The 12,291-nt window shown below is 38.4% G+C and overlaps 1 protein-coding gene across 3 annotated transcripts in view; it reads left to right on the top strand.

Annotated features, from left to right (window-relative positions):
- Plcb1 (phospholipase C beta 1) overlaps window positions 1-12,291 on the top strand; it is a 690,621-nt gene that overhangs the window by 20,036 nt on the left and 658,294 nt on the right. The window contains exon 1 of one of the 3 annotated variants that reach the window (XM_063248714.1): window positions 5,639-5,756. The exons of the other annotated variants lie outside the window; for them this stretch is intronic. Coding sequence (XP_063104784.1) covers window positions 5,751-5,756 — 6 coding nt within the window. The 5' untranslated portion in view covers window positions 5,639-5,750. Of the gene's footprint in view, window positions 1-5,638; window positions 5,757-12,291 lie in introns of those variants that run through there. 3 annotated transcript variants of the gene reach the window in all.

Raw genomic sequence — 12,291 nt, 5'->3', positions numbered from 1 at the left:
GGTATGTGACTCTATGGTGGAAACATGATGCTGCTTAGAGGACTGCTTTCTGTAAAATGCTTTGTTTTCTGACATTATGTCTTAAGAATCTTGCATGTATTATAGAGATCTTATCTTAAGGGATGAAATAGAATTATTTTAAGTTTACTCTGATTTTTACACACTTGTTTTCCATTGGCTGAGATGCCAATTGACATCGTTATTTATTCTAATAACCTCTCGTCTTCTCCCTTGGGTTTTCCCAAAATATTCCTCCTTTGGCCCACAAACTTGTGCTGGAGTACACTGACTAGAAATCCCCGAACCCTCCTGTGTGAACAGAGGATTCAGCAAGAGGATTAGTAAAACAGTTTTTTCCTTCCTTCCTTTCTTCCTTCCTTTCTTCTTCCTTTCTTTCCTCCTTCTTTCCTTTTCTCATGGTACTGGAGCTCAACTTCAGAGCCTTTGCTGAGCTACATTCCCAACACTTTTCTGATTTTTATTTTAAGCAAGGGTCTTGCTAAGTTGTTGCAATGAGACTGATACTTGTATCTTTCTGCCTCAGCTTCCCTAAATCCTGGTATCACAGGTGCATTTGGCCATCCCTTGCTAAGCACTTCCTTTTTGATAACATTGAAAGAAAATCTTCACATTTTGCAGTGTCTGACCTATGTAGTTTGCCTGCCATGACTGTGTTACCCCTGAGCCAGGAAGGACAACTCGGTGGCTTTTGTCTCTGTGGAAAGTGCCATGTGTCCTCCTCAGCCTCTCCTTTGATTCGTCACTATAGAAATGATAGGTGATGAAGAAGACAGACAGCAAAGATGATAGAGTTGGGAATTAAAAAAAATAGACCTAGCAGATCATTTTTAGGTAGCTTAAATATGTTTAGTGAAGCACTGACAGAATGTTTGGGGTTGGTGAAAGCAGATAAATATGAATATCATTTTAAGGATAAATCTTCATACTTTGTACCAGCACTGGACTTATTTTGACACTTCTTTCTGCTTATTGTTGACTCTGTAAATCTTACTGAATATAATTAGCAAAAACAAGTGTCTGAATATGGCTATTTTAAGCACGGTGGCTTTTCTGTTGCAAATGTAGATTATGTGAAGAGAAAAGTTAATTTCTCAGCTATGGATGCGGAGGAACTTCTGCCCAGCCTGAGTACTAAAGAGGTTGCCTACATTAAGATTAGGATTTTTCCTTGGGTCTATGGAATAACAGGACATGTTAACCATGAAAGCCATGTGACTGCCAGAAGCTGCCCCACAATTGTGAAGGAAAGGCTAAAGAAAAAAGGGAGAATATGAAAGAGCTTGCAAAAAAAAAAAAAAAAAAAAAAAAAAACCCTCCTGCTTGACTGTGAAACAAAGTAGACAGTTGCCTTAAAACTTGATGTGCTGCTTCTGTGGCAAGGTTGGTGTAAAAATAAAACTAGCCGCTACAAGTTCAGATCCAAGAACTTCAGTATAGTTAGTAATCACTTCCTTGTACCCCTAAAACAGAGGCTTGGGGGTACATATAACAAACTTAAAAAAAGAATGTGGGGAAAAAAAACACACATTTTCAACGATGGACTCTTTCTATTTTGTTACAGCCATTTTATTTTTAGTTTGGTAGATGATACCTAATTTTCTTGAAAGAGAGTAAAGCAATATAAATGTTCCTAACTCCTCTCTTCCAAAGACCCCAATTCTAATCCCTTGTCCGGAGTCAACTAATGGAATAGCTTCCTGGTTTCCTCTCTGTCTCTTTTTAATGACTTTGGACATGCGTAACTATGGAAATGTTTTATTTTGTTCTGTTTATGTCCAACGCCAATGTGCTGTTATTACTCTTCTACTTTTCATAGTATGTTTTAGAAAACTTTGTGTGTGTGTATCTACCTCACTCTTTTAAATTGCTCTCTTGTGTGTGCCAAAGAACAGATTGCTGAAATTTATCTAATAATAAAACAGATACTCATTGCTGGGTAATTTGAGAGCTACAGCTCCAAGGCCCCATCTCCTAGAGTTCACACTCCTTTCCAATAGTGCCCTCAGCTGGGACCACATCTTTAATATAGGAACCTTTGGGGAACATTCCAGGTTCAGACTAATCCGCCCTTCAGTAGCGAGCAGTAGTCTGCCTCATGTATCTCTCTATGGATATACGGGGCAGGGGTTCCCTAAAGGAAATGCTTTGAAACACAATCGCTGATTGAATGCTATTCAGATCCTAATTTTCAGTTACTGGTCATGAGTTGTATAAGCCCACCAGTGCTATGTGGGAGGAACTGTTTGCTCAAGCCCAACCAGCACTGTTAGGAAACATTATAATTTTTGCTAATCTGATGCAACCGTTTATCTATTTTAATCTGTTCAAGGTTGAGCTGCTGGTAAACTTTATATGTTTGCATACAATTTCTTGGTCATTCCTCTTTTCTTTTACATGAATTACCTGCCTATATCCCCGCCTTTGTGTTGGTAGTTGATTTGGCATTCTACAAATTAATCATTTAGATGTTTTAGACGCTACAAGTACATTCTTCCTGTCTGTGGCTTGTCTTGCATTTCTTAACACCTAATTTGTGCATGGCACAAGATGAGTTAAAGCTTTCAACTTTGATGTAGTCATCTTTCAACATTTGTTTCCTTTTCTGTCTTATAACTCTAGATTTTCAATTCATGCATGATGTATTTTGAGAAATGGCTTGAGGTGGAGCTCGAAGTTTAATTTTTCAAACAGGTAGCTCTTTGGTATGGTGACTTCCTGTGCTGTCTGGTTGTGGCCAGTGATGGCAGCACCCCACTGTTGCCTCTCCCTTGTGGGTTTCTACCCAGCTAGTGTGAGAAGGATCAGGGAGTTGGGGTCAGCAATTGCAGAGTTGATGTTGCCTCTTTCAGTCAATTTTCTATAGTTGTGACAAATGCCAGCGAAAATCACCTTTAAAAGGAGGAAACATTTTGCCTTAAAAGTTTCAGAGGCTTCAGTCCCTGCTCACCTGGCTCCATTGGTTCTGGACCTACAGGGAGGGGTGGAACAAAGCTGTGTAACTCTTGGTGGCCCCAAAGCAAAGAGTGGGAATGAGGGGACACAAACTATACCCTTCAAAGGCAAGCCCCACCCGCCCACCTGTTTTGGCTAACAAGGGCTCATCCTTTAGAGTTCTCATTACTTTCCAATAGCACCATCAGCTGGGGCCACATTTTCAATACAGGAACCTTTGGGAAGAATTCTGGGTTCAGACTAACCCTCCATTGTCACTCTTGGGCTTGGCATTTCCATCCTTAATTTGTATAATACATAGGTTTCTTCCTTCTTACATTTTCACCTGTGGACTTCTTGGTTGTAGTTTCCTACTTCATTTTTCTTAAGACAGGATCAAAGTATATAGTTCAGGGTAACCCTGAAGTTACAATTCTCCTGCCTCTCAAGTGCTGGGATTACAAATGTACAGTATCACAACAGGTCCCTACTTAATTTTTCTTTATCTTCTACGTTCTGGTTTAACATGTGCAACTGTTTTTGTTCTCCCATGGTCTTAGATTAAAGACATGCACTTATACCTTCATGTTTAGTCATTTCTAGGAATTCTGGACAGGAGGGATTGGTTCTACCATCTGGTCCATCTGCTGTCTTGTTCTGCTTTATGATTTTGCACAAGCCACCACTGGGACCCTTGTATAGCATGATGATTAAATTTCTGTAAATGGCCAGTGTAGCCTTCTTTAATGATAAACTTAGATTTCTATTCAGAGTTCAATATCAAAGTTTAAAAGTTAAGTATTTACATAAATTACAGTGATATTTTTCAGCATGAATTCTGTGTTTAATGAATCAAGAATAATTTGTATGTTGTAGCATAAAACTCTACAAGAAAGTCTAGTGATTTTGTATCTGAAAAGACTCTGACCACTGTAAAGAACTGCTTGGCATATCTTTCATGAATGATCATTTTGCAATGGAGCTTCCTCTTTGGGACACGCTTGTCCAGTATATTCCTACAGAGATAATAATGTTGACTTTTCTTGTATTTGGTAAATGACTGGCCTGCAAACATAGCTGTATGTTTTGGTTCCCTTCCTGTCTCTCTTGTTTCTATATGTTCTAAGACTACCTCTAAAATAAACTGCTTTTACTAGAATCCTTATCTTGGAACTTCTTACTATGGATACATAACAATTTATGGTAGATCCCTCTGATTAAGGGTGTGAAACCATCCCCTAGCTAAGAGGCACTGGAACATACTAGGTGAATGTTTTAATCTGGGCTGGCCTTCCTAAAACTGTCGCAATTTGGGAAGTCTGAAGTTGCTTGCAGAACCAGCTCTAGCTCTGAAGCTGTTGCAGTAGATGTGGACTGGACTTCCGGGTCTGCTGTATGTTTAATGAGTCACTGCTCGTGAATCACTTCAACAATCTACGCGCTGTGGTTTTCTCCTGTGTAAGACAGATGTTACTTTCTCAGAGCTGTTCTGAGAGTTTGATGTGAAAAATGAATTGCCTAGTATTAATGCTTACTACGTTGTAAACTCTTCAGTCCTTTGTGGCAGCTGTCAATATTGCTATGTAATAAACAGACTCTAACTAAAGAGTTGTCCCTATCTAATGGTTATGGATCACAAATTTGCTAGTTTGGAAACCACGTAACCATTTACTTGTGCATATATTTTTCTCCTTCTTTGAGGCAATGGGGACCTGTTTTCTGTTTAGATTATTATGGTTTTTTGGTATAAAGCATTGAAGCTTAGATCTGTTTGGGCAAATAAGATGTTTATTTATGTACTTCATAGTAGTTTGGGAACAGAGCCATGTAAAACAGTAGAAGCGATTTATTGCTTGAAAGACTTTTCCTCTGAGAATAATTTGCTAATAAATACTCCACCATTGGTGAGAATTTCTTAGACCATTGGGAATCTGAAGCATTTTCTCAAATAAGGTTGAAGATAATGTAAAGGACTGGGACAGGAGAAAATGATATTATTTACAAGAAAAATTGAATGCTACCATGGTTGTCTATGTCTTTTTCTTTAAAGATAATTGCTTCAGGATTATTGTAGTTACACTGGCATCAGGCAGCTCCTTCTCCACACAGACTAGATTCTTACAAATTAAACTTTTAGTGTTTTTGATATTGTTTAGATAGCCAGTGATGGCTTGTGTTGTTAGGAACAAATTTCTACTCATCAATTCAACTTTTGGATTAAATTTCTTTTTAAAAATATGCCTTTTTTTGTTCACCACCATGACCTCCAGTTTTTATTTCTATGAACTCTAGCTAGTATAGGATGGCCAAATGTTCTGATGACTTAGCCTGTGTAGACATAAGTTGGGAAGAAATGTTATTAAAATGGAATCTTTTACATATTCTTTTTTTTTTTTTTTTTTTTTTTGAGACAGGGTCTCACTATGTAATGCAGATTGGCCTTGAATTCACTTGTGTAGCCCAGGCTGGCTTTGAACTCATGGTAGTCCTCCCATCTCAGCCTCCCTAATGCTGGGATTATTGGCTTGTGCTGTCACACCCATTGTTTTACACGTTCTTGAGGGAGTTTATTCATGTTTTTTGGATAGGTTTTGTAATTGAAGTATAGCATTTTAGAGGATTTTAAGAAAAATCTAATGGTCATAATGGGATTATATAACTTTCTTTGCAATCATTTTTCAGGTATAAATGAGTCAATATGATTTTTATGCCACTATCATTTAGCAGTGGAAACTTCATCATGAAAATACCAACAGAGAAGCTCATTTTGAGGCATTGTAGCTGGAGTTTAGAAACATATGAAGGTACCATAGCTTTAATTCAATACTTAACACTCCTAACATAACATAATTAAAAATTACGTATCTGCTTCTTGAATTGCTTATATTTAGTTCTTCTCAGTCTTATAAGAGGAGGAAAAGTGAATATTTTCTAGGTGATGAAATTGTTATAAGGGGATATTTGTACTTTTCGATATCAAAAATGGTTTGAAGCATGAGTTAGAAGAATATGAGAAAGACATTCTTTTATATTTCCTGTTGGGGGAAATTCTGTTGTCCTTTGTTTGGATTGAATTCCAGATACTTGCTATTGACATGAAGTCATGCTCCCTCGTTTGAATGACAAATGCTGTGGTTATAGTGGATATTTCTGGTTGATTTTTTGTTTAGTTTGTTTTGCCTAATTGAGATTGCTTGATCCTAATGATAGGGTCCTGTCCAGTCTTTTTGTATTTAATCAAACTAATTTTGACTTTTAGTAAAGCTAAATGTAGATCAAAATTGAATTACATAAGCATTTAATACACACATACAGAATAAAGAACATAATTATTTTATTCCATTGTTAATATTTTATTATTGCTTATTTTATTTAAGTAACTTGAAAAGGCAAAATACAAATTTTGTCCAACTAATTTTTTGGGAAGTCATCAGTAGTCATATATAAATAATTTTCTCAAGTCCAGGGAAATATTCAATATTCACAAGTTAAGTTTGCCTATATCATTTCATTATTGTAATCATTAAGTAAATAACAGGGAACACAGATATAGTATTTTTTACATGCCAAGCATGGTCCTAATATATATATATATAGGTCCTAATATATATATATATATATATATATATATATTACATACTTATATACACATGTATATTATGCATGTTTATGATATATATTCATATAGTATAAACACTTGGTGTATATATAGTGTATGTTTATAGTATGCACTTTTTTTTGATACTCGGGCTCAAACTCATAACCTCATGCTTGCCAGGCAGGTGCTTATGCCACTGAGCTACATCCCTGGCTCTACTATACTTTGTGGTACACATAGCATGTAGAGTGTGTGTATGTATAAAATATACAAATTGTGTTCTATATGTGCATAGTGTAGTATGTGTGCTAGTGTGTTTACATGAATGCACTGTGGAATAGGACGGTACTGTACTGCACCTGTAATGTATTCAGTCACTTCTGTGATTCCTAGAGGACATATATAAATGAATGACAGAAGTGCATCTGGAAGTTGTGTACTCACCTCAGTCATACTCTTTATTAAAGACAGATCAAGAGCAGAACTGAGTCATGGCAGTCTGGCTGTGTATCCTGGTTCTTAACGTTTCTTCTTTTTAAAATCTGCTTAATATATAAAGTTGTGTCTCCCTGAAGGATTTTTCCTTGGATTGGTTTGAAGACGAAACCTCCATTGGCATAGTACCTTTGCCTGGAAGAGGCAAAACAAATGAGGAAGGGCTTCTCAAACTGCCTGTACCTCGAATTCCACTGGGAGATTTGCAGAATGTGCTGCCGGGCCCTCAGAGTTGGACCTCAGGGCTGGTGTGCAGTGGGGATAATGTGCTTGCTGGGGAGCCTGGGGCTCCTTAGTTGAAGGCTGACATGCAGCCAAGGTGAACACTGATAGGAAGCAAACTAACAGTATCGATTCATTCAGCAACCTTCCTGAGTGTGCACTCTCTGGGCTTGTCCTGTCTGGTCAGATCCTGTCCTGTCCTGTCTGGTCCTGTTCTGTTCTGTTCTGTCCAGTCCAGCCCTGTCTAGTCCTGTCCAGTCTGGTCCTGTCCTGTCCATGGCATGAGCTCCACATTCCAGCAGAACTAATCCTCCATGTGAGCACTCGCAGACCCTGCCAGACTCTGCATTATTGGACTATGATTGAAGAGTCTTCTATATACTGCATTTGATAGGGCAGGAAATGACAAGCATTTTGGGGAGTGATTCTTAATATCCAAGAGTGAATCAAAGTAGATTTTTTTGCCCATTGTCAGTTTATTAAAATTCATCTAACTTCCTATTCACCAACTGCGCCAGGTATGAGCTATTTGTTCTGGCCTTACAAACACACCATCAATAGTTGAGCCCTGTTTATGAACCTTCACGTTTGTTTTTTTAGATTCCTCATTAGGTCAAGGTGCTGTTTAAATGCCATGCTTAATTATGTTAGCTGTACTTTTGAATAAGGGGATATAATATTAAGAATGACTTTAACGGACTCAGGGAATAGCTCAGTGGTAAAGTGTTTGCTGAGTGTGCACAAGGTCCAGGATCCAATCAGTGCAAAATAAATAAATAAAGGTTTATGTACTTATTTCATTTTTATACCTAAATTTTTACTTATGACTACAAAGGCAGATGTTACCTTATTAAATTGCAGCATTATGTCATTTCTTATCAGTCTGTAGGAACCTTTCCTTTATTGACACATACTCCGTACCAGGGAAACCAGAGAAAGTCAGATAATTTGCAGGTATGGTAGGAAGCCTGCCATTTAGTCACCTCTACAAAATACAGGTGAGAAAAGTGACGTTCATGTCACTCCCATTAGAATAGCTGGTTTCCACCCCGTCTTCTACAGGGAATGTGGATCGTGATGAGAATGATTTTGCATGAGATTTCTCTCCAGCGTTGTGCAAAACTCACACTTCCTTAGGGGCTGCGGTTTGGAAGCTGTGTTGCATCATGGCAAACAGTGCACCTGTGTGAAATGAATGCTTCATTGAAAAGTTTTATGGGGCAGAACTAGTTGCTATACTAAGAAGCTAATGACTGTGCTGCTATACATAATGGATTCTATTTTTAGATGAGCATTTGTTCCTCTTGGATGGCTTCATTATGCAAGAGGACAGCCGTTTTCGTGCTATATTGTGAATATAGAGATTAGAATACTAGAGTAGATGTGATCTTAGATGTGTTGTGACTTTTTCATAAGTCCAATCCCTGACATTGTTCATAACTAGAGAAATGAAAAAAAAAATAACAACAACAACAACAAAAACAAATACCAGGGCAAATTTTGGTGTTTGTAGTTTGAGTTCTTCTAGCAGCTGACCCCAAGCTTACGCAGTCCGTTCAGACAGTGACCGTAGGAAGCATGGGCCGGGCAGTGAAGAAGGGAGAAGAGCAAGGCAGATAGCCCAGTGTAAAGAAGCTCCATCCTGCAGGGCAGTCCTGCATGGCAGAGCACAGTGTGAGCTATAGTGTTTACTTATCAGTGTTCCCATTAGTGGCTGACTGAAGTCAGCTTCTCCAGGGGTATTTTCTCAGCTCTTCCACCGGTTTTATTTGGTGGTTCAAGGGGCTTTGGGCAAGCAAGCCTCAAGCTTCAATTTCTAGACATAGTTCAGGTAGGAAGCTGTCAGCTGGCATGTGTGGGAATACATGGACATCACCAGCTATGGCTTCACCCAAGGGGCTTAAATTTTCAGTAAATCAGACTTTATGCATGAGTATGGCAGGATGTAAATTGGAATTGGCCCATTCATATGCAGATCTTGCTCAGTCTGCATTGTGCCTTAAACCCATAAACACAAGCTTTTAGCGTTTTCAAATCTGGGACTTTCATATAGAAATCTAGATTTCTCAAAAAAAAAAAAAAAAAAGTCAGAAAATCACTGATCAGCCTGCCCTTATGACCACATTTGAGTGGAACAGCACATAGCTGCCTGCTTTAAACCAGGCATGTGATAACCAATCTGCTGCAGTTCCCACCAGGCCAGCCTACTTAATTTACATGCATTTTTACACTCATTTAGATGCTTGCATATGAACTTCAGGCCTCTCTGGTAACATTTTATATTGGAAGCTTCAAGAAGCTAATGATTATGAGGGTTCATGTGGAAGGCAGTTGGTTCTGCATAGGGGGCCTCTCAGAGCGCAGTGGCATAAAGACTGAATTTTGCAGTGGAAGAAATGGCCAAAGGCCATGTATCCTGGTTCCACTCAGAAGTACCTCAAGCAAAGACATTGGGGCTCCCAAACCACTTCTCTGTGAGTTATGAATCTGAAGTGTATGAGCCCAGAGGTCCCTATCTGCTTTAAAAGGCTATTATTCCAAAGTGGCTTTCACGTGGCATTGTGCTAGGTAAGATTTATAAATATGACTCCTTGGCAAAGGATTTCAAGTTGAATTTGGCCATTAATCTAAGGGGAGTAAGAATGGTAGGCTCTAGGACACCAATCTGGGTGACTTCCTTTTGTGGAGTGAAGGGGATTAACTCCTCCTCCAACTCTAGCCAAAGAGCATTGATGTTTCACCAACCAATATAGGCCAGCCTCCCTCAGCAGAGAGCTGAGCTCTCTCACATCACAGTCTCTGGACAGATGTGGGTTTGTGTGTTTGAATGTTAGTTAATTAAAATAAAGTTTTACGAAGGCATTCGTAATACCATATTCCACGTTCTGGATAACTATCTGTGGACAGGTGCAGTTGTACAACTTTTCCATCGTGGCAGAAAATTCTGTGATATCTCATCATGTGGAGGTTGGAGCCAGTGCAATGTCTCCTTGCAATAAAAGCAATTCCCTTGGACTTGAGGGAAAAGAATATTTATTTCTTTTGCTGGATCATGTGTTGGAAGTGCAGAAGATACAGACCTACCAGTGGTATTTGGTTTCTGTGAAAGCAGATACTAGGTTTTGCTCACATACCATCTTGGGGGGTCAAAGGTAAAGCTAACTTTGTAGAATACACACCAGCTATCTTTGTTGTCATGTTGCTGTAATAGAATATTGAGTCTAAGCCCTTTATAGAGAGATTTATTTGGCTCTCAATTCTTGTGTCTAGAGGTTTTGGATGACATGGTACTGGTGTCTTGATGCAGGCCCCCCATTGTAGCCCAATGTGGTGGAGAAACGGAAAGGCAACTGATGGTGTGGGCAAGGCGTCAAGTGCACCAGGCACCAGGTGACTTACTTTATAACAGTTTTTGTGAGAACTAACCCAATCCTGCCAGACCTACACCAATCCCTTCCTACACTGATGTCCCTGATAACCTACTTACCTTGCTTTAGGCTTCTCCTATTAAATATTCTACCACTGAACACTGCCACAGTGGGACTAAGCTTCCAGCCCATGAGCTTTCAGGGGCCACATTTGAACCATGTCTGCACCACAGTAACAGTAAAGAACCAAATTCTCAGTAATACCATTTGAGATACCAGTTTATCCACTTTAATTCCTTAAGTTAATTAATCTCTTCATTGTCTCATTTAAGATGGAGCATTTGTCCTTAAGCTTATTAATTGATGCATGAAACACTCATGAGTTTGAAGGAATCCTTTATGAAGGATTCAGCTATATCTGCCCCACGAGCGAAACAAAAGAGGAGTGGAGTTTGTGAAACCTGTATGTATACAGTGGCTGCAGTTCCCTCTACATTGTTGTTAGTTGTCATGTTTTTCTAATTTGCACTTTAGCTATCAATGATAATTTTATCAGCTCCTGGCCATCAGGAGGAAAAGAGATGTCTTGAAAATAAGGGAAAGTGAAAACTACAGCAAATATGACTTGGGCAATTTTGTGTATTAACCTAATAATGTCAGTTGTACTATGTGATCTGTAGGGAAGGAGAGTAGAATTATGGATAAACTATTTTGCTGTTGACAGCGTACCATTGTGCTGTACGTGGACTACCATAGCAACTTATCATTTGGTTTACTTTTGTCATTTTTCTTTAGAGAAACCGAGGTTATGGATAGGGTAGTTCTTTGCTTGTGTGACTATCTCTGACTCTTCCAGTCCAGGTTCTTGGTGTCTTTTGTGTTGTTAGAATACCTCATTCTCCTTCATCTTAGCACTTTTTTTTTTTTAAGAGGAAAAAGAGAAAAACACAAAACAAACCAAAGCGGCGTAAGGGTACACGCAATACAGAACTACAAAACAAAACAAAACAAAACAAAACAAAAAAACATAACAGTAAGAAATCACCTGCTAGTAGATTACACACTATCTTCTTGAAAATAGTTCCTCAAATCACAGTATCAAAGAACACAAGGTGGACATTCAAACAGGGAGACTGCAAATAGCTGTGTTCAATGTTCCAAAAACATTGATAAAGTCAGCTATTTAACACCCCCAAACACACTTGCTGTTATATCCGTTAGAGCTCTTTTTCTTTTTTTTTTTTTTTCCCTCTCTTTTTTACAACAAAATTTACACATCTTGGATTTTATTACTCCTTAGTGCTTATTACTTTCTTTGGGGGGGGGAAGAATACAGTCAAATATGGCAAAACAAAGCTGTCAGTCAATACCAAGGATAGACATAGCACATGGTGTAGAACAGAGTACAAGTTTATCAACAATGGTTATCAACGTTGTCCCTTGTTTCCTTAAAAAAAATTGTCTATCTCATTAGATATTATAAAGTTGGACAAAACAGTAGAGAACAAGACCAATAAAACTTAGGCATTGTAAACATTACAGGACTTCCAAAGAAGACAATAGTCAAACCAGAATGGGTATCTTAGTGAATCTTATTGTCTTCAAAGTAGTTGCCTATTTCTTCAAACTTGATACTATCAAATAGAATGGAACAGA

Source organism: Cavia porcellus, unplaced genomic scaffold (genome assembly GCF_034190915.1).
Source record: "Cavia porcellus strain 051 isolate PalLab524CR breed Dunkin Hartley unplaced genomic scaffold, mCavPor4.1 scaffold_5, whole genome shotgun sequence".
NCBI classification, from domain to species: Eukaryota; Metazoa; Chordata; class Mammalia; order Rodentia; family Caviidae; genus Cavia; species Cavia porcellus.
This window is presented reverse-complemented; position numbering and strand designations above follow the sequence as displayed.